Source organism: Henckelia pumila, chromosome 1, assembly GCF_033568475.1.
Source record: "Henckelia pumila isolate YLH828 chromosome 1, ASM3356847v2, whole genome shotgun sequence".
Classification (NCBI taxonomy): domain Eukaryota; kingdom Viridiplantae; phylum Streptophyta; class Magnoliopsida; order Lamiales; family Gesneriaceae; genus Henckelia; species Henckelia pumila.
The window spans coordinates 154,834,888-154,858,733 of NC_133120.1; the positions used below are offsets into that span (position 1 = coordinate 154,834,888).

Here is a 23,846-nt window from a genome sequence, read left to right on the forward strand (position 1 = left end):
TCCGAAGCTACCGATGTCCCATCAAGTGCATAAGCAGTGATGCATGCGAACGTTGTGTCCGATCCATGAACGTTGCGTCAGATCCTCCTAACCCACCGGACCATTTTTGATCATTCTGGGTCTATTTTTGGACTCCGTTAACCCATTAAGAGTTTCCTTAATCACGTTTAACTGAATTGATTAACTTTAATCACTAATTTCGGGTACGGGCTACTACAGAAACGAACCGAACCGAACCGAAAATTTGGTTAACTGACCCGGATTTCACCGAAAATTTGGTTCGTTTTTTGTTTTTTATATTTATTTTATTTTATTAATTTACATTTATTTATTAATAAAAACAAATTAAAAATGAATTAAAATATTTAAAAACAATTTAAAAAATAAAAATAAATTGGTTTTCGGCTCGGTTCGGTGAACCGAAGTAAAAAAAACCGAACTGAAAACCGAAAATCCAAAAATCCAAAAATTGAAAACCGAACTGAATGTTCGATTTGGTTTTCAGTTCAAACCAAATTTTCGGTTTTGGCTCGATTCGAGCGGTTAACCAAACCGTGAACACTCCTACTTGGAACCTAGGTCCTACTGGACTCGAACTAGCTTAGAGGTATGCACACATTAATTAAGATTGCCATTGAGTATATATGTTTATAAGTTGCATTATGTGGCATTATTATGTGGCATGATGTATGGTTTACCGCTTTTCATATTCATATGTCATGTGCACATACACGTTGAGCATATTCTTTTGTTATACATGTATTTAGTCTAGAGTCGTATGCACCTCTATAGCGGGGGGTTATAGGAGATATTCTAGAACAGGATGTACCGTTATAGTGGGGGGGTTCTAGGGGAGTGTGGTTGTACCAAGAGGTTTGATCCGAGCGATCACAGTACTCATTGACACCGATTATTAGCATGACTTTTAGATGACCTATTGGCAGTCATCACGATTGCATGCATCATATTTATATGTCTACTCATGTTTATGTACTGGGTGTTAGGCACTCACGTTCTAGTTATTATCATGGATACCTCATTCTACGGGGCAGGTCGCAGTATGAACGGAGTAGGGAGTTCGAGGCAGGACTAGGGAGAAGGAGTTATCAGTAAACATTTTATACAACATGATTCGATATAGCTGTATAATTTCATATGACAGTTTATTTCAGTTATTTCTATATTATTGTATCACTACTAAATTAAGGCTTTGAACAGTTGTATTAAGTTGTTATGTAAATTATGGGTTATGTTTTCGCATGTGTTACTCTGTTAAGTGCTTATATTTTAATTAAGATTAATTCATGCAATAGTTGTCAGTTACTAGGTGATTCAATGCTGGGTCACTACATGTATTTTCCTCCAGCCCTTCACCAAATGAAGGCCATTGAGCTGCTTAATCTGAAGCAGGGATCTTTGTCTGTGGATGAGTATCAGCAGAAGTTTATTTATCTCCTTCCGTATTGTACCCATATTGATGCTAGTTTTGAGGCGAAGTACGATAACTTTCTATAGGGACTGAACCAGGAGATTTTTGGCCGAGTCACGGTGTGTGATGATCCCACTTCCTATGAAAGTTTGGTGAACCGGTGTCGGCAAGCAGAGATCAGTGTGAATCGTGCTAGAGCGCTTCAGTCTTCTCGACCCGCGAGTTTGGGTCCCCGTGCTCAGTCTTTTAAGAAGTATGCTTCTTCTACTTCGTCCTCTGGATATGGTGGTGTGATGTGTTTTGGGAAGAAAAGCAAGTGTGACTACTGTGGTAAGAATCATCCGACGGACAGATGCCGCAAAGCCTCGAGAGCTTTTTTTCGTTGCAAAAATATTGGTCATCTTTAAAAAATATTGTCCACGGGCGGGGAGAGCGGGAAGCTCAGGCTCCTGTTCACAGACTACCGTCAGCAGAGGCCATCAGGGCAATCATCGGGAGGATCTAATCTATGATCGTGTGCTGCTAGTCAGGTGTTTGCATTGAGTCATGACCAGGCAGTGGAGGAGATTGAGAGGATTATTGCGGGTACGTTTATTTTATGTGGTATACCTGCTTTTGTATTTATTGATACTGGTGCATCTCATTCCTTCATATCCGCACATTTTGTCAAGCGTCACAAGTTACCTTATATTGCCCTAAACTTAGTGCTTTTTGTTTCTACCCCGATTGGTCAGTCAGCATTGGCTAAACGCCTAGTTCTTGGTTTTCCCTTATAGTTTGAGGGTAATGTTCTGAAAGCGAATCTCATGATATTAGAGATGGGGGATTTCGATTGCATTTTGGGCATTGATATATTGACCACGTACCGAGCTTCAGTGGATTGTTACCAGAGACTTGTACAGTTTCACCCGGTCAGTGGTGATATTTGGTTTTTTTATGGTGAGAGAGTGCAACCTCAGATGTCTTTGGTATCCGCTTTGAGAGCCTGTAGAGCTCTGGAATCTGGCGGAGAAAGCTACCTCATCTATGCAATTGATTTGTCCATTAAGAGCGTTGGTATATGGAGTTTGCATATTTCACGGGCACCATATCGTCTGGCTCCGTCAAAGATGCATGATTTGGATAATCAGTTGCAGGATCTCTTGGATAAGGGATACATTCGGCCTAGTGTATCTCCATGGGGAGCTCCTGTTCTCTTTTTGAAGAAAAAGAACGAGTCTATGCGATTGTGTATCGATTATCGTTATTTGAACCGCGTGACCATCAAAAATAGAATTCATTTACCATGACAGCTAGGACTCTTGAGTCGACTTAATAATCTAACTGAATCTCATATTTGTTGGAACTTATCTTTATCCGTTAGAGATTCTCAAAATGTTCCAGATGTACAAGATTTTATATATTGGGCCCGGGTCTGGCATTTATACTACCCCGATTGGTCAGTCAGCATTGGCTAAACGCCTAGTTCTTGGTTTTCCCTTAGAGTTTGAGGGTAATGTTCTAAAAGCGAATCTCATGATATTAGCGATGGAGGATTTCGATTACATTTTGGGCATTGATATATTGACCACGTACCGAGCTTCAGTGGATTGTTACCAGAGACTTGTACAGTTTCACCCGGTCAGTGGTGATAGTTGGTTTATTTATGGTGAGAGAGTGGGACCTCAGATGTCTTTGGTATCCGCTTTGAGAGCTTGTCGAGCTCTGGAATCTGGCGGAGAAAGCTACCTCATCTATGCAATTGATTTGTCCACTGAGAGCGTTGGTATATGGAGTTTTCCTGTTGTTAATGAATTCCCTGATATTTTTTCTGACGAGATTCCGGGTTTCTCTCATGTTCAGGAAGTTGAGTTTGGCATTGAGTTAATGCCCGGGACGTCGCCTATTTCACGGGCACCATATCGTCTGGCTCCGTCAAAGATGCGTGAGTTGAATAATCAGTTGCAGGATCTCTTGGATAAGAGATACATTCGACCTAGTGTATCTCCGTGGGGAGCTCCTGTTCTCTTTGTGAATAAAAAGGATGAGTCTATGCGATTGTGTATCGATTATCGTCAGTTGAACCGCGTGACCATCAAAAATAAGAATTCATTTAACATGACAGCTAGGACTCTTGAGCCGACTTAATAATCTAACTGAATCTCGGATTTGTTGGAACTTATCTTTATCCGTTAGAGATCCTCAAAATATTCCTGATGTCCAAGCTTCTATATATTGGGCCCGGGTCTGGTATTTATACTACCCAATCATAGCTCAGCCTAATGAGCTCGGCAGTTAGTGCTTGGACCATGAATATTATTTTTTTGTATTGGTTGGGCTTTTATCCAGCTTGGGCCTTGACATATGATGAAATTTGTTGAACTTTGGATTATCTTTCTCAGACATGGGTGATTGGGTTCGGGTCGGACCAAACCCAAATGTTTTTGGAGGCATCAAAAACATTTTTGAAATATATTTTTACAAAAATGTTATCCAAGAATAGTTTTTAAATAACAATTGAACGATGTTTATATATATATATATATATATATATATATATATATATTCAGAATAAAAAAAACGCCGATTAAGTGATAATTAAAATATTTTTATATAACAGATGTCCAAAAAGCTTCTTAATTATTTTTAACTATAAAATCGTATTTTTCAATAGTTGTTCAAATATATTTTCAATTTAAAAAATGTTATATAGAATAGTTGTCCATATACATATTTATTTTTAAAACAAATTTTAAAAGATTTTATAAAATTTTTCCATAGTCGGATTTCCATGCTCTAGTGCAATGCCCAATGGCTCGAGGTGTTTGGCAGCTCACTACCATCGGTAGCTTTGTGGGTTCAGCTTATTCGTTCATAGATTGGTGGAATACTATGGTTAAGTGCCGAGACCATGAAGATATTGAGATTGTGGCAGTGGTCCTTTGGAGTATTTGGAAGAATCAAAACGAAGTGGTCTGGAATGGGAGTCCGAAGACACCGATTCTTATATTCCAATCAGCTATGGACCTTCGCTCTCAATGGCTTAATTCTCACCCAAGCTCTGCCCATCATCCTGCTTTGGTGCAGAAACAAGCTATCGTCCCTTGGATTAATCCACCGCGCGCGCCTAGTTGTTTTAAATGTAATGTTGATGCAGCGATTTTCAAGGATCCTCCTCGTGTAGGGTTTGGCTACTTAGTCCGGAATGAATCTGGCTCGGTTCTAGCGGCTGTTCATGGATGCTTTCCAGGTGGTTTCAACTCGATTTCTGCAGAAGCTTTGTCCATAAGAGAAGCACTAAGCTGGCTTAAAGAGCTTCATCTTCCAAATATTATTTTTGAGTCGGATTCAAAGGTGGTTGTCGATGCTTTGAAGAAACCAAAATTTGATGTCTCGAGTTTGGGTTTGATCGTGAATGATTGTTTATCTTTTGTAGCAGAACTTTCCTTTTGTTCCTTTGCTTTTGTTCGTAGATCAGCGAATTATGCGGCTCATAGTCTCGCTAAGGCAGCTGGTTCTATGACTGGTCAGAAAGGTCGAGTTATTCCCTCACCTTCGTTAATTTCTGTTGTAAACGTGATGATTAATTTTGAATATTTTGCTTCGAAAAAAAATTAAAATTAAATTTAAGAAGTTAGGTTTTAGTTTCATGGGGCATGTTCACGCTTAACATTAATACATAAAGTCATCTCCAAAGGTTCATTTTAAGCTCCATAATGGAGATTGAAATTAATCCAATTGAAAAAAAAAATGTATATGCATGTACACCGATTAAAATTAAGGTCAAGCTGAACGTCAATGCATAAAATAAAAATAAAAATAAAAATAAAGTTTTAGTCACCTCAACAAAAACTAATTTGAGATAGATAATTAGCCATTGAAATTGGTCCAAATGGAAAAGACTGTAGATGGGTCAGTTAACCAACCAAACCCAACAAACACAAATTTAAAAACAAACTTGAAAATAAGGGGTGTAAGAATCAAAACAAGCACCTCTAAAAGTCTAGCATAAAATTTAACCTTACTAATTAAGCTACATACTTATTTATTAAATTTCTTTGAGTACCAGTTTATTAATATATACATCGTGATCAACAAAAAATTGATATATAATACTAAGATTTTCTAAAAACTTTTATGAGTAACTGGAGATTGAACAACATATATTCATTGTGTTATGTAACAATCGAATATTGTATATTTGTGTAAGCATCAAGTGTTCCACGAACAATCAAAACATATCGAAATAAAGATGCATTGTGTAAGAGAAGTGATTAAAAAAGGTGTACTTGTAAGAAAAACAAGCACATACTAGTACTTCGGTGTATTCTTTGTGTGGTTGTACAATTCGTTTTTTAGTGAAAAAAATGGTAAAAAAATTTTAAAAATGCTAAAAATGTATCATTTTTATAAACGAATAGTTATCAAAGTTTAATAAATACATCAATTTTACAGAAGTGAGTGTCATTTCCCTTAAGAAAAAAATACTAATGACCCCAAAGTAAATGTTATTTTGGTAAAAAAAAATATTTAACGGCTTAAAAAATGTCGCATAAAATGACTAATTTGCCAAATAATTTTGGTTGATTGGAAATTAAGTTAGAATATATAATCATAATTTCATCTCAAACTTCACAAATTAATTCAAAAACAGTTAATTAAAAGACATCTACTGCAATAAGATAATAAGATTACAACGTAACTGATATTGTCTTGGAGTTATAATTAATATGTAAGAATGACAACGGGTGGGCTTATCCAAACCATAGACTTGCCCCGCCTCCTTTTAGACTCGTCCGCCCGATGAACTTGATGTGTCCAATTTGGTTTGGACCGTTGGACCGCATAAATATATATAATATTAGATTTATTCAAATAAAAAAAATTAAAGATTAAATTTTAAAAATCATTAATTTTTCCACCTCTATTTTAATAATATTTAGGACAAATAAAATATATGACAAGTTAAAATCCATCAAATATTTAGGACAAATAAAATATATGACAAGTTAAAATCCATCAACTTATACTTAATTAATAATTAATAACAAAAAATGTAATAATATAATTTCACATTGAACATATAATAATAAAATAAAATTATTTTAAATCCATAAATATTATATAAACTAAAATTGTGAATAAGATATTAATTTTTAATATAAAATATAATCATATCATTAATAATATATATACATTTATAGAATATTTTTTTATATATATAGACATATTTTTTGGGGTGGGTTGGTCAAACTCGAGACCTGTCCCGGATTCGTTTGTGGATGTGTTTGATGTAATATAGATATATAGATATATATATATGTGTCTATATACTCAATGATTATATAAATTTTAATTGAATATATTTAAATTTAAATTTAAAAAATTAAAATCTTCGAATAAAGTTTATTTTATTTTATTGGTGTGCGTCTTGAAACTTGATAATCATACATTATACAACTTTATGAGGATAATTTGGTAAAAATGAAAACGAATTAAAAGCACGATTTCAATTCAAACCCAACTAACACATTACCTGCAAAATGAAATCAATATCGTGGCAAGCCAGAGGCCAAGGCCGCAAGAAATTATGAGTCGGTGGCGCCAAACCCAGATCTATCAACTATAATTTCTCAGAAAATTCGAGGTGGAAGAAGCAAATATGGCGGAGGAAGAACAATCCCACGTCGTACAAGTCGAGGGGATGCAGTTTTCATACGACACTCAACACCCCTTGTTCTTCGAATTCAGCCTCAAAATATCCCCAGGAGCCAGATGCCTTCTCGTCGGTGCCAATGGATCTGGTACACTTTATTTTATTCGATCTTCATTTTCGGTATTTTTACGTGTTCGTGATGCTGGAGAAGATTGTTCTACATAGGGAAGACGACCCTGCTGAGGATATTGGCTGGGAAGCATATGGTGGGCGGCAGAGATGTGGTGAGGGTGCTGGATTGTTCGGCTTTTCATGATACTAATCTTGTCTGCAGTGGTGATTTGGCTTATTTGGGGGAATCTTGGAATAAAACAGTCGGCTGTGTTGTGAGTTTTTTCCCTCATTTAATCTTCTCCCGATTTCTATGAGTTTACCTTGCATGCTAATGGATTTGTTGCTTTGGTTGTAATTGTAATCTGTGAATTTAATGGGGTTGATCGCTCTTGATGGCTCGCACCTGATTATATCTTATCTGGGATCAAAGAATTTCGTGGAATGAAGTTAGCTGATGATTTTTTATTTTATTTTTTTGTTCTTTTTGCGTTAGCTCTTGAATGTCAGATATTTTTATGTCAAAGTTTTGAAGCTAATACGCCATCACTTTAAAGTCATTTCAGTTGCTTTTGAACTGCGTCATTGGCTAAATCTAGAACTGGTATGTCTGTCACTTGTCTAACTAGTAAAGAGTGCTTGGGCATGAAATTTTGAAATCTTATGATTAAGGGATGAAAGAAAATAGTTATCCACTCTATTGTTCTCTCCTTTCCCCAGCTCCCCAAGATTGTCAAGCCTACAACTGCCTTGGATCATATGGTTTATTTACTACTGATGCTCATTGTGAGAAATGTAAGGGAAGGCTTAAAATTTCTCCCTTGGGCGTTTTAGAGGCTATAAGACGGTGTCTAGTGTCTACATTATCCAGGGAATTAAGATGCCTGCGCACCTAATGGGTTAAAACCCTCAGAGTGAAACTTGAGCTTTAGATCATTCTGGGGGCGAGCAAAGTACAAGATCCAAATCTGTGTCACCAGAAATTGTGGAGTCATATTTCATCCAGTTACCAGACTATCATTTTTGTTGGATTTGAATCATAACTTTTTTCCATTATTATGAGATGTTGTATGCTACTTTTCAATTCTGGATGTTTTGAAATTTATTGTATATGAATCTTCTCTTTTTTGTTGACCAAATTTTAGGGAGAATTGCCTCTCCAAGGAGATTTTTCTGCTGAACATATGATATTTGGAGGTATGCGAACCCTTTACTTTTATGGCTTGGAGATCATGGATGTTACTTATTGATTTAGGATCATCTGCAATCAGTTTCCATGATCAATGGTCGAAACATCTATTTTATTCTGTTTTTGTTGGAATTTCACTATTATTGGGAGGTTTTGGCTAACGTTCTTCATGTCGAAATGATGATAGTTATGTTGCAATGTTCCTGTGTTACAAATGTACTCACATATTTAGCTGAATTTTGAATCTGTTGCGGATTAAGTTATAACTGGTTTTATTTTGTTTTCCCATTTTTATGGTCCAGTTGAAGGGGTTGACCCCATTAGGCGAGAGAAGCTGATTGAACTACTTGATATTGATCTTCGTTGGAGGATGCACAAAGTTTCTGATGGCCAACGTCGAAGAGTCCAAATTTGCATGGGTCTCCTTCATCCTTTCAAGGTAAATTCGTTGTCTGCCTAGCTTTTATGGTTCAAAAGAGAATTGTGCGTTTATGATGCCTCAAATTTGCTTACTGTCATATGTAAGTGGCCCTTCCTTTTTCAACATTTTGAACCATTAGTTGAAAGTGTCTGGTCTTCCTTTTAAGATAAATTGGGATGAGATAAGATATTGTTAACATTTGTTCAGAATTGTCGCCTTCATTGTGGCTAATCAAAGCTTGAATTATCCAGGTTCTTTTGTTAGATGAAGTCACTGTTGATTTAGATGTTGTGGCCAGGATGGATTTACTGGATTTTTTTAAGGAAGAATGTGAGCAGGTGATATTAATCATCATTCGATCTTTTCTATATTCATGCCTATGAAACACAGCAACCCCAGAGATGATTTTCTTATTCCTTTTATTTACGAGTTCTTGATTTCTAAAGAACGTATATATATGCAATGCCAGATTCATAAACCCTTTTGTCATATTTTCAGAGAGGAGCTACAATTGTTTACGCGACACACATATTTGATGGGCTGGAAACTTGGGCCACCGATCTTGTTTATGTTCAAGATGGTGTGTTGAAGAGATCAGAGAAGGTACCTGGTCTTAAAGAGTTCGATTATTGTCCTAATTTGCTATCTGTGATCGAGTCTTGGCTTCGATCTGAAACTAAGATAGAGAAGAAACCCATTACCCCAACGCCCCAGCATCAAACATCTTCTCCTTTCAATAATTCCCCTTTTAGATCATCGAGGCATATGGCATACTATCGTTGATCTGGACAGTTTGCTACCTCCCGGCTGGAATTCGACCCAGGAAATACTCGGAGAGACCGAACCTCATGTCTTATAGAGCAATATACTTTCATATTATAAATCTACGAAATGCCGGTTGTTCGAATCTTCTGTTTTTAGCAGCCTCTTGTATCAAAAATGTGTTATTTACTCCCTAACAAAACAGAAATGAACACACTTATATGCATGCTAAACCATTGTCAAAAGAACAGCCTCCTTTGTCACCAACATCGACTCCTTGCAACGGGGTTCGTATTCTTTTATCATGACCTTTTTTTTTATGTATATTTTAATTGAGTTTCGTGGCGATTTTGGAGTGGAAAAATCCATTTTAGAGGTGTTTAAACCTCAAATCAAAGCACGAAAGACGGTTTGAATTTGATAACTTGTGGATAAGGTTTGGTCAACTAATTAACCTGTAAAACCATGGTAGACTCTCGAATATTAGTGGACACTTTAGTCTTCGGTCATCAATTTGATTTTTTTTTTTTATTAACTAATGATTATAATTCAAGATAATCTTTGACAAAATAAACTGCCAGCTAGTAAAGTAGAAACGAATTCAAAGTCTAATACGGCCATTTTTTAAACCAGAAAATTGTTGGGGTCAGTTTTATGTTTTCCTATAAAAATCGTCGTCTTTGAAAAGCTTTTTTTTTTTTTTTGACAAGTGAAAAGCTATTTTTTTAAATAATTAAATAAATAAATAATTCAGAAGTGCTTTTATAATTGGAAATATATATATTTCAGAAAAAAATTGAGAAGACACTGAATCAGAAGTTTTAAAATCATATTAATTTGTTTTTTTATTTATATATTTTTTAAAAAATATAGGACACGTAGTGACTAAATCTTAGTTACCACGAGAACCCCAATAAAGAGTATCCTGCAAAAAAAAAAAAAAAAAAAAAAGAGTATCCTGAAAACTTATGTCTAAATTCTAATTAGTTTGGTCCCTATGTTGAAACTTAATATTATTATTAGTTTGGTCTCCTTATTATTATTATTATTATTATTATTATTATTATCATTTGTACTATTAATAAAGCAAGAGAGGTGAATAGTAACTACTTTTTTGGTGAAACCTTTTTTCCTTAATTTCAAGTCTACCCTTTCATACATTAACTCCTAAACATATTTAATTTTGTAGAGATGCTTAATTTCTCATATTTTATATAAAGAATTATCTTAATAAATTTTATATCATATTTATTTTTGTACAATATGGTAATTAAATTGAAATTTTTAAAAAATAAATATGTAAACATATTATGTTTCACACACAAAGTGTGTGCCCAGTTGCTAGTTATTATTAAGAATCAATCATCCTTCTTTTTTGGGTTGGTTTTAACAACATGATCGTACTTTATATCGAAATTAAATGAATTTTATACGAACCCAATATTATATCATTATTAATGCATCATTAACCTAATTTTTTATATCAAGATTTTTCTCATAATAACAAACTTTTATCTTAGCTACTTATTTCCATTTTGGGCAATCATCTTTGAATTAATCGTATATATACAATTATCTTAGATTCGACGTTATATTAAATTCATTGAATCATTTAAAAAATTCAATAAGAAGTTGAGGCACACATCATTGTGTGTTCCATTTATAAATGAGACCGTTATCTGCATTTTTTTTTTTTTTATTTACAAATTAAAATCTATTTTATGGATAATTTATAATTTATTTATCCCAAAAAAAAAAATCTCAAATGTGAGACAAAATCTTAGTTTGAAACTCAATTTAAACAAGAATATGTTTTTAATAAGATTAATCAATTCTACGTACATTTACGTAAAAAATAATATTTTTCATGAATTATTATTTATCTCACAAAATTATACGTAAAACCATTTTATGAGTTTTTATATTTGAACAAATCTTTCCACCAACTCAAAAAAAAAAAAATAAAATAAAATAAAGCACAAAATAAGAATAAAAAATATTTAGTTTCAATTGTTTTTTAAAAAAATGTTAAAAATATTGGAAAATGGAATATTCCATAAAATAAAATAGATATAAGTGTACTTTCCTTATTGTAATCGGAAATTGCATCCACTTTGCCCTCCCAAAATCCGCACCACTCAAACCCTAAATTCTCTCCCTGTCTCCCCGATTTCTTTTTTCCTCCCTGATTCATCTTCCCCTCTCTCTTCTCATCGTTGCGAACCCCTCAATTTTCGCTAATCCCCTCACCCCCGTGTTGTTCTGTATGATCATTTGTTGATTCATCATTTTTTTTGATTGAGATTGGGCGAAATGCAGCCTACTTCTCATATATCAATGCACCTTTTAGCTGTTGATATCATCGGGAACTAGGGTTCCGTATAGGGTGTTTCATATTTCCGAGGCTTTTTGACCGGTACCTTTTGTGGATATATTGGATCTGCAGCTAGGAGCTTAAATTTTTATTTTTTATTTTATTTATGTCTTGTTCGGAATCCTCCAATGACAATCGATGACGGGTTCGTATATTGGGGTTTCGATTTAGGGTCTGTCTTCTTTCCTGGGGCGTGATTCAGTAAAATAGCGAGTTCCCTTGTATCGGTGTTTTTTTGGTCGATATTTTGGATCTGCAGCTGGGAGCGGAAATTTTTGGTTTCGTTTTTTTAAACAAAAAATCCTATGAGGTTTGACTGCATTTATCGGGCAGACTTTCATTTGTAATTCGGGTCTTTTGGAATTCCGGATCAAGGTTGGATTTTTGGATTTATTGAGTTGAATTGGTTGCCATGGATCATGTCGTGGGTGGAAAATTTAAGCTCGGGAGAAAAATTGGTAGTGGTTCTTTTGGCGAGCTCTACCTAGGTATTTTATTATTTTTTTAATCATAGGAGACTTATATTGATGATCTTTTTTTTTTTTTTTATTGCGTTCTGTTGAGGTTTTCGGTTCATTTAATTCTAATACAGACTGTCGAATCCGTTTGATTCCTTGATGCAGGTGTGAACATACAAAATGGCGAAGAAGTTGCCATTAAGCTGGTATTCTTGTTTGTTTCAATTTTCGTTTGCTAGTTCTTTTTGACATCTGTAGTAATTTTATTTCAAAGCGCAACCTTTACATTGCAGTAGAGTAAGCTTAGTTATTTTTACTAAAATAAGCAAGTCTTACCTTTTTAATATTACTTAAAACTTCCACTGGAAGTTAATGTTTTCTATTTTTTTATATCTTCGTACCATATCTTTCTATATGACTACTTAGGCCGTGAATGCTTGTGTCAGGAAGCTGAAAGTTAGTTGTAAGTCAGGAGGTGATAATATTTGTTTTTGATATTATTTTATCAGCTAACGAATCTATTTGGTTCTGCCATGATTATTAGGAATCTGTGAAGACCAAGCACCCTCAACTACACTATGAGTCAAAAATTTATATGCTTCTGCAAGGAGGAAGTAAGTTGCTCTCTCTCAAACACCACTATATTTCTCACACATAGACACAATCATTCTCTTTCTCTCACACACAATCCCTCTATATCAATGAGACATCAAACAAGTAAAGCAAACTGAGATTCAACCTAGTATTTGGTCTTAGATTTTGCTTATCGATAGAGTGGTGTGCAGTCGTTTTTTTCATTCCTTTGTCTGAATACCTGACCGTAGGAATGTTAACTGTCCTTTGATCAATGTTAATTTGTGTTTGAGTTGATGCATCTTAGCTGCACTCAAATGTGAAAATAGGTTAGATTATAACTCATAAAAACTGTTTCATGAATGCATCTAATTATATTATGTTATATTATGATGCAGCGGGCATTCCTAACCTGAAATGGTTTGGAGTTGAGGCTGAGTATAATGTCATGGTGATAGACCTTCTGGGGCCTAGTTTGGAAGATCTATTCAATTATTGCAATAGGAAGTTGTCCTTGAAAACAGTTTTAATGCTTGCAGATCAATTAGTAAGTTGTCGGAATTTTCATTATTTGTTGTAGATTATGTTTTTAGTTAATCACTTAATCTGGAAGTATGCAATAAGATAATATATGCACTATTTTCAGATCAATAGGGTTGAATATATGCATTCAAGAGGATTTCTTCACCGGGATATAAAGCCTGACAATTTTTTGATGGGCCTGGGACGCAAAGCAAATCAGGTACGCCTTTTATCTTCTTAGGTAATATCCTGATGTTTGTATGGTATGAATATTATGTTTGTGATTATTTAGTTTTATTTTCTTCTAACAATTATTGTCGACACTGCCAATAGGATTTCTCAACGTTGTTTTGCTTTTTATGTAATTGGTTTAGGATGGGTAGAGAGTACCGAGCGTACTGGTCATGAATATAAATTTGCAAATGGTTGCATAAACGTTTCTTATGGTTAAGTTCTATTTGCAAGATGGTGATATCTGTTTTAAATTTTTAATACACTAATGGTACTTATTACAGGTATATGCTATCGATTTTGGTCTTGCCAAAAAATATAGGGATCTGCAGACTCATAAGCACATACCATACAGGTACCTCCCCTTTGCATTTGATTTGGCATAAGTTAGTATCTCTCATTTATCCCCAACTTTGGTCCAGGATTTAGTTGATCTTTCTGGTCTCTACTAAGTGCAGTTAATTGAAAGCTTAGCTAATGGTTTATTTTGGCCTGTGATGTGTAAATAGAGTAGGCATGGAAGAAAAGTGAGATGATAGTCAAATAAATTTAGCGTTATGCATAGAGTGTTAGCTTTCATCTTGATTTTGTTTGCTTCCTGATTTGATTTATGTAAACACAAAAAAACAAGTGAGAGAGGATTCTCATGTTTGTATGTAGTTTCTGACCTGGAGTGAGCAGGAGATTTCTTAAACATGGGGTTTGGCTTAAAAAGCATGCTTGACTTGTACAGAGTGGTTGAGAGTTCATGATAACAGTAGAGTTGAGCTACTAGCCAAAAACCTGAAGTGCGCTTATTTTTTCTTTCAAACATTCTATACTTTCAATCAAGAACTCCTTGTGACTTGCAACTTATGGTGCATCAGAGTTTTAATCTACCTGTTTTAGAATGACTGATAAATATTTTTTGGTGCAAGTTTTACTGAACTGCGACTTTTGATGTTCGATTTGTTTATTGAACTCTTTTTGGCAGAGCGGACGTGCAATTCTCGAATTTAATAACTACTACTTTCATGATCACAGTGGTTTTGAACTACTTCTTGGTCTTCCTAAAACCTATTGCATGCACTGTTTATGCCGTAGTTTCCTGGTCCAACAGTTATATGGTGAGACAAATAGACGGAGCGCACATTTATTGATATTGAGTATCGTGGACTTATGGTTAACTAAAATGGGGGATTACATGAACAACTGGCGAAGGGCAGAAACTGGAATATGGCTTTTGTTTTCTTTTCTCTTGGAAATTTATTTATTTTCTGAGTCTGGATATGATTTAGGATATGGGGCTTTTTACTTCGAATATTTCTGACAATTTTTTACAGTCCTGTTTTTGTCTTCTATGCACTGATTGAGTACACTATGCATTTCATTCAAGGGAAAACAAGAATCTTACAGGGACTGCTCGCTATGCCAGTGTTAATACACACCTTGGAGTTGGTGAGTGATATGCATCATCATAAGTTGTTTCTTATCTGGTAATTTTAAGTTCAGTTTCATTTAATCATTTTATGGTTTCCTGCTGCTGGCAGAGCAAAGCAGAAGGGACGATTTGGAATCTCTTGGTTATGTCCTTATGTATTTTCTGAGAGGAAGGTTGGTTGATATTTGAACTCCCCACCCTTTATACTAGTTAATCTTTTTTGGTACCTTGTTTGTGATCTTTGTTATGTCCTTATGTATTTTCTGAGAGGAAGGTTGGTTGATATCTGAACTCCCCACCCTTTATACTAGTTAATCTTTTTTGGTACCTTGTTTGTGATCTTTGTTAACATTTGTTTTCATAATTTTGTATTTCCTAACTTATTTAACGTGTTTTATATACCAGCCTTCCCTGGCAAGGACTTAAAGCTGGTACCAAAAAGCAGAAATATGACAAGATCAGCGAGAAGAAGATGTTAACACCAATAGAGGTTTGTGTCCTGTTCCTCATCCATGCTTACATTTTTCACATGGGCAGATGATTGTTTTGCAACCTGTTTGAAAGTAGGGGTGTCAAAACTCAACTCAACCCGTCAACCCGAGTACCCGACACGACCCAACCCGAAAAATATCAGGTTAGGGTTGGGGGTTTGTGGGTTTGGGTTGAATCGGGTTGACCCGAAAGCTAACCCGAAAAAATTAATCGGGTTTGGGTTGGGTTAGGGTCAACCCGGGTTGACCCGAAATGACCCAAAACTTTTAATTATTATTATTTATATAAAATTAAGATAGATTTACTACATTTTTATACGTTGTATGTTTGAAAAAAATTATTATATATTGATATAATAGATTTTCTTCATTTAATGTTTATTTTGTACAATTTTTTATTTTTTAAAATATTTTTTTTTTATTTTTCTAATAAGTATATTTTAAATTTTCTATAACTAAAAGTTCAAATTTCAATTATATATAAGCTTAGATTTTGTTATTATGTGATTAAATTAAATATTATTATTATTATTGTGTGTTTTGAATTTTTATTTAATAATTTTTTAAAAATAAAAAAATAAAATCGGATTGGTTCGGGTTGATTGGGTTAGCCGGGTTCGGGTTCGAGTTGAGCATTTTCGGGTTGATTCGGGTTCGGGTTGGAAAAAAATTTATACTTATTTTCGTCAACCCAACCAGAACCCACCCGACCACCCGAATTGACACCCCTATTTGAAAGAATAGGTTTTTGTTCAATCAAATATTATTTCTCTGTATTTGATCATTTACTTTGTTAGTTGTCATACTGGTGGTCAGAGAATGTTACATGATTTAGAATATTTGCAGGTTCTGTGCAAATCATATCCGTCAGAATTCATATCTTATTTTCACTACTGTCGATCTTTGAGATTTGAAGACAAACCAGACTATTCTTACTTGAAGAGGCTTTTTCGGGACTTGTTTATTCGAGAAGGTATAAATTTTTTTTTTTTTTTACTTCAGGCACATGCTTTTACTTCAACTCTCTCTGTGCTTCATGGATTTTCTTCCCTGGTTTTGTGGTTGTCTTTGCCAAGTACCTTCTTGCATGTCTTGTATTTAATCATGCCTATGTTGCAATATGACGCAGGTTACCAATTTGACTACGTGTTTGATTGGACTATATTAAAGTATCCTCAGATAGGTGCCAGTTCCAAAGCAAGAGTAAGTGCTGACTAATTCCTTTTTCCCTTGGATCTTCTTTCAATGCAAGTTTATTAATTGATGTACTTGCTTTTAGAATCCCACTGGCAATGCAGTGGCTGGAACTTCTGGTGAAAGAACTGGAAGAACATCAGGTAGCCTCTCTCACCTCTAAATATGAGTGGCAAACTACTTGGAGTTTGCATTCATCCGATTTGTTAATTGATTATTGATTAGCTCATTAGCTGAATATTATGCAAATGCATGGGTGACTTTCAATCTTATGATTTTTATGTGATGATGATCAAATTAACCATAAAAAGCATAGTTATGAACTGCAAAGAATACTAAAGAAAATCTCTAAAACAGATTATCTGTGCTTAAATGTCTGCCTTGCATAAGAAAATGTTAAGGGCCTTTGGTTTTTGGTTTGTTTTCTTGACATTTTCAAATTTAAAACATAATATTGAAAATTATGAAAATTTCTATGTGTGGAAGAAGAAATTTTATCTGGGCTGTGCACATTGAAATGATATGACAATGTAGAAAATAAACCACCTTTGGATCTACTTGTTTTAATCTTGAGTTTCTGAAATGAAGTCAAGACTGTGAATGTGTGCTGGCTGTGTTTTATATTAAATAAAGCCTCAAGTTCCCTTGAACAATTTTGATTGGGTGCATCAGATCAATCATATTTCTCGTATGGATTTTTCTGTCCAGTGGGACGAGATATTCGAGACAAATTTTCAGGTGCAGTTGAAGCTTTCTCTAGGAGGAATGCTTCTGGTCCTGCTCGGCAAGGTGAGCATTCAAGACAACGGACATCATCAGAAGATGTACCTTCATCCAAGGATGTGGTAATATTCCTTTTTTTCACTTCCCATTTGGAATTAGGTCGCTCAGATTGTATTTATTTGGCTTTCTTTCTTTCAATTGAAGCCTGAAAACTCTCTCGCCCTCTAGCACCAAGGCCATAAATTGACCCTGGCTTTGGTCCTACATGATGTGTATTACACAATCTGACCTGATATTTTCGGTTTCCTTGTGTCGGGTCCTGCATGGGGGGAGGGGTAGGAGGCTAGATGTTATTATTGTAACATAAAATAAGCACTCCATTTACATCTTCACGTTAGCATGCTCTTTGATAAAGCTATTGCAGCTTAGTTACATTTATACATGCTAAGTTTATGTTTAGTACTTAAAATGATAATCGTTATGGTTTACACCAAGATCTGTGATGTTGAGATTCTATGGTTTGCTTGTATGCAGCAACCTGATTCAGAAAGAGGCCGTACGTCTCGAAATGGCAGCTCCTCAAAGAGAGCAGCAGCTGTTTCGAATAGCCGGCCAAGCTCCTCTGGTGAGGTTACTGATGGTCGTTCTAGCAGATTGGTCTCAAGCACTGGTCGTATATCCACCGCACACAGAATTCAACCTGGCCTCGAGCCCAAGCCGTCATCTTTCTCTCGTGCTCCAATTACTAAAGGTTCTCGAGACGACCCTCTTCGCAGCTTCGACTTTCTCTCTATCAGGAAGTAACTGGGTATAGCCTCCACAGATTTAAAAAATGATTTGTACATGAGAAATGTGGCTGCACCATACACTATTGTATCAGTCGTTAAAGGAATCCATGAATTTTGTGTCCTGCAATTTTTCTATTTTTCGAGATGACAGTAGTAGTTGTATTAATAATTGTTGTTTTATGTATCCACGCATCTTTTGTATGACTTTTCATGGACAAATGATCATACAAATGACACTAAAAATTGTGTATTCGTCATCATTCTCTCAAGCTAAGGGAGTTCGATAGTCAAAATTATTTTAACTCCGTGTTGATTTATTTATTTGTCTCCGGATTTTAATCATGCGTCCAAAATCTTGCCGTTTCATTAAAAATCTACCTCTTTGATTTCAAATTAATTTGATGAATCTTTATAAATTTTAAATAATTGCTTTCAAACCTTCTTTTTCTTTGAATCTGTCATTAATATTATTGTTTATAATACTTTATCTACTATTTAGAATTTTTAAATTACTAAATTTGTGTTTTAATGAGTCATGTCGATCCTAAAATAATATGAAAATTAACATAAATTTCTATGTATTCAAAATTATTTGATGTAGTATTAGTTGAAATGCAGTTATACATGTTTGCTTTTTGTTGCAGAATACATTCTCGTAGTCTAGGGACTGGATGTCAACTCACATTTTTTTGTTAGGGACTTATCATCAATTTCCCAAATAAATGTTTTACACTATCGCATGATGGATTGATTATGAAACATTATAATAAAATATTTTTTAAAAGTTTTTAATGATGGATTGATTATGAAACATTATAATAAAATGACACACCTGTTAATAATATGACAGGCCAAACCAACTAGGTCTGACTGATCCATTTTACTGGTTCAAAAGATATCAACGCAGCCCAATTATTTTAATTGGACGGTCTAGCTCGATTTGAAAGATGGGCCTAAACGAGAACCTCTTCAGCCCATATTTTAGCGCCTAAAAGCCCAAAGGAGGTCCACTAAGTTAGGTTTAACTCCACCGAATGGATGTATTATCAGGCATGGTAGCTGCTGCAAATGGCTATGTACAATCCTTTGTTGAACTTGTTAATTTTTGAAATGGTTCGATTCTCTCTGTTGATTTTTGTTTGCGGGCTTGTATTAGTTATGTCTTCTCTGTAAGGTACTCCTATTTCCTAGTTGATGAAAGCTGTTTTTGGGTTCCCATTTTAAAATTTAATTACGAATGAAGTTTCAACATCAGAAGACAGCATTTATTACGCATCTGTTTTGTATGATTCAAGAGACTGTGGAACGAGGCAGTGATTAGAATGCTGTAAGTTTTTTTTTTTAAAACATTTTAGTGTCTTGTTTTGTTGTGGTATTGTGAATTAAATTATGTAGATGAGCTCTTCCTTGTTAATCATTTTGATTGATTGTATCTTTGGATTCATTTACTTCTAATAGCTTGAAACCTTGTTTTGTATGATGAAGCATTATTGCCAAATGATGTTTGGGACATTGCGCAAGGGCTTTGAGCTCCCTACGGTTATTTTGCGTTGGGATAATGAAATAATCAGCATACATTTTATCCCTTCTGATGGCATTGGAATCAACTGTTGAAGCAAAGTTATCATTTTTCGACATGCTAGTGCATTTGAGCTCGTAGCCACCCTTTTGTGGTGGATTGAATCATGTATTGATTCCCTGAATATTGATTTTGTTTGTGTTGTGAAGGGCATGTGTTCTGTAAATCCATGGAGGATCACTAAAGCTGAGTGCATTTGATCTTAATTTGACAAGTATCTGATTGTGATTGTCCCACATGGGAGATATGTACTGTGATGGAATTTTCTTCATGGAGCAGTCATTTGGTTTAACTTGATTATCCTGTCATTTTTTCTGAGACAACTTTTCTTAGTTTTTCAAATCATGTTTGGGCATTTTTAGATGACATAATTATCGTGAACACAACGCGTCATTCACCATGGGTTTCTACCCTTGCTAGATGAATGTTAGAAGTTGGAACGATGTGTGTCTGAGTTGCTTTCTCTAAACTTATAATATTCCAGGGTATTCCCATCTATGGCAAAGTGAACTATGATTTAGTGTGCAAATTAGTAAAATTATCTTCTTAAATCAAATTAATTCAAAAATATTTATATTTAGGCTATAAACCCCCTGAAATTGGATTAATAACCTGTTCTAAAAGGAGGTTTTTAACAACTTAAATGTGCTAATCAAGAAGAAAACCACAAATATCATATAATCAACTAGATAGATTTCTGTATGCGATGCAGGTGAGCAATCTGGGTCCTAGGAAGACTGAGGAAGAAAACAAATAAAAAGGGAAGGCCTACATAGAGATGGGCGGCAGGTCAATAATGAGGTGGCCACAGCAAGTCACAACATCTCTAGTTGAGCAGTTAATTCGTTCTGAAAAGGACTTGGAGAAAGCGATTTCAATATTTGATGCTGCTACAGCAGAGTATTCTAATGGTTTCCATCACGACCAAAACACTTTTGGTTTAATGATCAAGCGATTACTCTCTGCCAACAAATTCATGACAGCTGAGGATATGCTTGATAGAATGAGAAGAGAGAAGTGCGAGATCACTGAAAATATAGTACTCTCTTTTTTGAGGGCCTATGCTAGGGTCCACAAGCCGCATGAAGTGGTGAGAGTTTTCAGGAAGATGAAGGAGTATGCGTGTGAACCCACGGTGAAATCTTATGTAACAGTGTCTTCAGTTCTTGTCGATGAAAGTCAGCTAAAAATGGCATTTAACTTTTATCGGTACATGAGGCAGATGGGAATACCAACTAGTGTTGCTTCTCTTAATGTTTTGATAAAAGCACTATGCAAGAGCAGGGGATCTTTGGATTCCGCTTTTAAGATATTTCGAGAGATGCCCAAACGTGGGCATACGCCGGATTCTTACACATATGGAACTTTGATCTGTGGGCTGTGTAAAGCTGGAAGAAATCTTGAAGCCAGGGAACTTTTGCTTGAGATGGAGGCTAATGGTTGCTCACCCTCTGTTGTTACCTATAGTTTGCTGGTACATGGGCTTTGCCAGACAAATAAATTAGATGAAGCTCTGGAATTGCTCAAGGAGATGAAAAGCAAAGGCCTCGAGCCCAATGTATATACTTATAGTTCTCTTATTGATGGTCTTTGCAAAAATGGACATTCTTCTCAGGCCATGAAACTCTTGGAGAGAATGATTCGGAAACATCAAGTTCCAAATTTGATAACTTACAGTTCTTTAATACATGGTTTCTGCAGCGAAGGTAAAGTTCAAGATGCGGTTCAGATTCTTGATAGAATAAAGCTACAAGAATTGAAACCTGATGCAGGGCTGTATTCGAAAGTAATCAACGGCTTCTGTGATATTAGCAAGTTCCAGGAAGCAGCAAACTTTCTTGATGAAATGGTCCTTTCAGGTATAGCACCAAACCGTGTAACTTGGGGGCTTCATGTTAGGATACATAATCGAGTAGTTCAAGGTCTTTGCTCCGAGGGTAATCTTAATCAAGCTTTCCATCAGTACCTAAGCTTTCGTAGTAGGGGCATATCTATTGAGGCAACAACCTTCAAATCACTGGTAGAATGTTCTTGCAGTAAAGGAGATTTGCACAAAGCTGCTCGAATTATGGATGAAATGGTGGTTGATGGATGCATTCCTGAGTCAAAAACCTGGAATAGAATATTAGATGGTTTTTTGGACCAAAGAAAAGTTTGCGAAGCTGCTGAACTGATGCAGTCCAAACTGATAGAAGAATTTCATTCAGAAATATGAGATGTCAGCAATTTCTTCAGTGAGTATAAATTATATTATGTTAGTTCAGATATGACTCTTGGTGTTTGTGCTTGCTCATTGAATTTTTCATACGGATGAGAGACCCAACAAATTAGTAAAAGGGGACCAATGATAAAGATACTTCGTGAAAATGAGAGCACAGTGGATGGGGAAGTAAGTAGATTTACACATAAAAATATCCTAAAATTTCTAGGTGACTATAGACTGGATACATAACAATAATTTCCTTGTATTCAGGGGTGATGTTGGCTTAGGCAAAAGTGCTAATGATGAAATTTGCTTTATAAAGTAAGCAGCATGGCTTCTACATGAGATTTATCCAAATGACAAATCTATGTTGTCCGTTGAGGTCAATGTTTTGCATATTGAAACAGTGATATGACAATGCAAAAGGAAAAACTGCCTTTGGATCAACTGGTTTTTCATTTAAAGTTTTTGAATTGAAAGAAAACTGTGTGGACTTTGTAATGGTTGCATTTCATATACCTATAACATTTTTGTTTCTCTTGGAAATTTTTTATGGAGTGCATCAAGATCAATCGTTCTCTTAATAGATTTTCTATTTTTCTGTCCAGTGTGAGCATTCAAGGCACAGGACATCATCGGCAGATGCACCTTCATCCATAGATGTGGTATTTATTCCTTTTTTCCCTTCCCATTAGCAGTTAGGTCATGCAAAACTGGTTATTATTTGGGTTTATACTCTTTCATTCGAAGCCTGAAAGCTCTCTCGGTGCATTACAATCCAACCTAATATTTCGGTTTGATTATATTTTTTTTGGCTTTATATTCTTTCATTAAAATTATATTGATAACCATCATCTGTCTTCATATGAAGTTTGTAATATGAAGATTTCACGGTTTCTTGTCTTCATTATGAAGTTTGTAATATGAAGATTTCACGGTTTCTTGTATGCAGCAACTTGATTCAGAAAGGGGCTGTACATTTCGAAATGGCTGGCCAAGCAGGTCACTAATGGCCGTTCTTGCAAGATCAGATTCGAGTACTTGTCGTATATCCACCACACAGAATTCAATCCGGCATCGAGCCGCCCAAGCCATCATCTTTCACTCGCGTGGCTATTGCCAAAGGTTCTCGAGACACCCTCTTCGCGGCTCTGACACACTCCCTCGGGAAGTTTATGGCTCTTGACAGATTTGAGAAACGTTTGTGTACATAGGATAAATTATATATTTCATGTATCCACATATTTTTCCAAACTTTTTTCGTTGACAAATGATAATAAAATTGGCAATAAAAATTGTGTTCATATATCTACAAACTATTCGGTATTGAGATCAATTCAAATCAAACACGAGATGACTTATTTAAGTCGAGACGAGATTGAATGTTGAAATCGACACAAAAAATGAAAAGATTTTAGGAACATTTATAAAATGCAAATGCAAATAAATACACTGAAATTCTTATGGATTCAGCTCGATTTGAATTGAAATATAGTACATGTTTGATCAATTTAGTACTTTCGACTGCAAATTTCGTAATTAGGGATATTGTATCAAAAATTACAGTATAAGAAAATATATATCGAACTTATACCAAAAATTTTATTGATGCACCGAAATTATTAGCAAGTAAAATTAGCATACCGATACTATCGAAATTGAAATTTCGATATGATATCGATATACCATTGTCCATTTATACCAAAGAAAAAATTATATATTTTTTAGTTTATAAATTTTTTA

The 23,846-nt window shown here is 35.0% G+C and overlaps 3 protein-coding genes across 9 annotated transcripts; all 3 read left to right on the forward strand.

The window, feature by feature from the left end:
- Positions 1-6,951: 6,951 nt before the first annotated feature.
- On the forward strand, positions 6,952-9,840 carry LOC140890555 (ABC transporter I family member 21-like). Its single transcript, XM_073298432.1, has 6 exons — positions 6,952-7,212; positions 7,290-7,450; positions 8,321-8,372; positions 8,667-8,803; positions 9,037-9,123; positions 9,284-9,840. Exons 1-6 carry the CDS (start codon positions 7,071-7,073, stop codon positions 9,566-9,568), a joined length of 864 nt encoding a protein of 287 aa, XP_073154533.1. The 5' UTR covers positions 6,952-7,070; the 3' UTR covers positions 9,569-9,840.
- Positions 9,841-11,655: 1,815 nt separating this feature from the next.
- LOC140875696 (casein kinase 1-like protein 10) lies at positions 11,656-18,626 on the forward strand. Its single transcript, XM_073279467.1, has 14 exons — positions 11,656-12,409; positions 12,545-12,585; positions 12,924-12,993; positions 13,351-13,499; positions 13,599-13,694; positions 13,990-14,060; positions 15,081-15,142; positions 15,235-15,298; positions 15,531-15,615; positions 16,463-16,589; positions 16,746-16,819; positions 16,896-16,953; positions 17,519-17,655; positions 18,068-18,626. Exons 1-14 carry the CDS (start codon positions 12,334-12,336, stop codon positions 18,335-18,337), a joined length of 1,380 nt encoding a protein of 459 aa, XP_073135568.1. The 5' UTR covers positions 11,656-12,333; the 3' UTR covers positions 18,338-18,626.
- A 758-nt stretch (positions 18,627-19,384) lies between these two features.
- On the forward strand, positions 19,385-23,411 carry LOC140886322 (pentatricopeptide repeat-containing protein At5g46100). Of its 7 annotated transcripts, none has more exons than XM_073292874.1 (5): positions 19,390-19,648; positions 20,613-22,289; positions 22,374-22,424; positions 22,712-22,768; positions 23,056-23,411. In XM_073292874.1, the coding sequence occupies exon 2, from the start codon at positions 20,679-20,681 to the stop codon at positions 22,113-22,115; it is 1,437 nt and encodes a 478-aa protein (XP_073148975.1). In that variant the 5' UTR covers positions 19,390-19,648; positions 20,613-20,678; the 3' UTR covers positions 22,116-22,289; positions 22,374-22,424; positions 22,712-22,768; positions 23,056-23,411. The 7 variants fall into 7 exon arrangements, with proteins under 7 accessions (XP_073148988.1, XP_073148975.1, XP_073148994.1 ...); XM_073292893.1 differs by having other exon boundaries at positions 20,613-21,759; positions 21,938-22,424; XM_073292901.1 differs by lacking the exon at positions 22,374-22,424 and having other exon boundaries at positions 20,613-21,759; positions 21,938-22,134.
- The last annotated feature ends 435 nt before the right edge of the window (positions 23,412-23,846 follow it).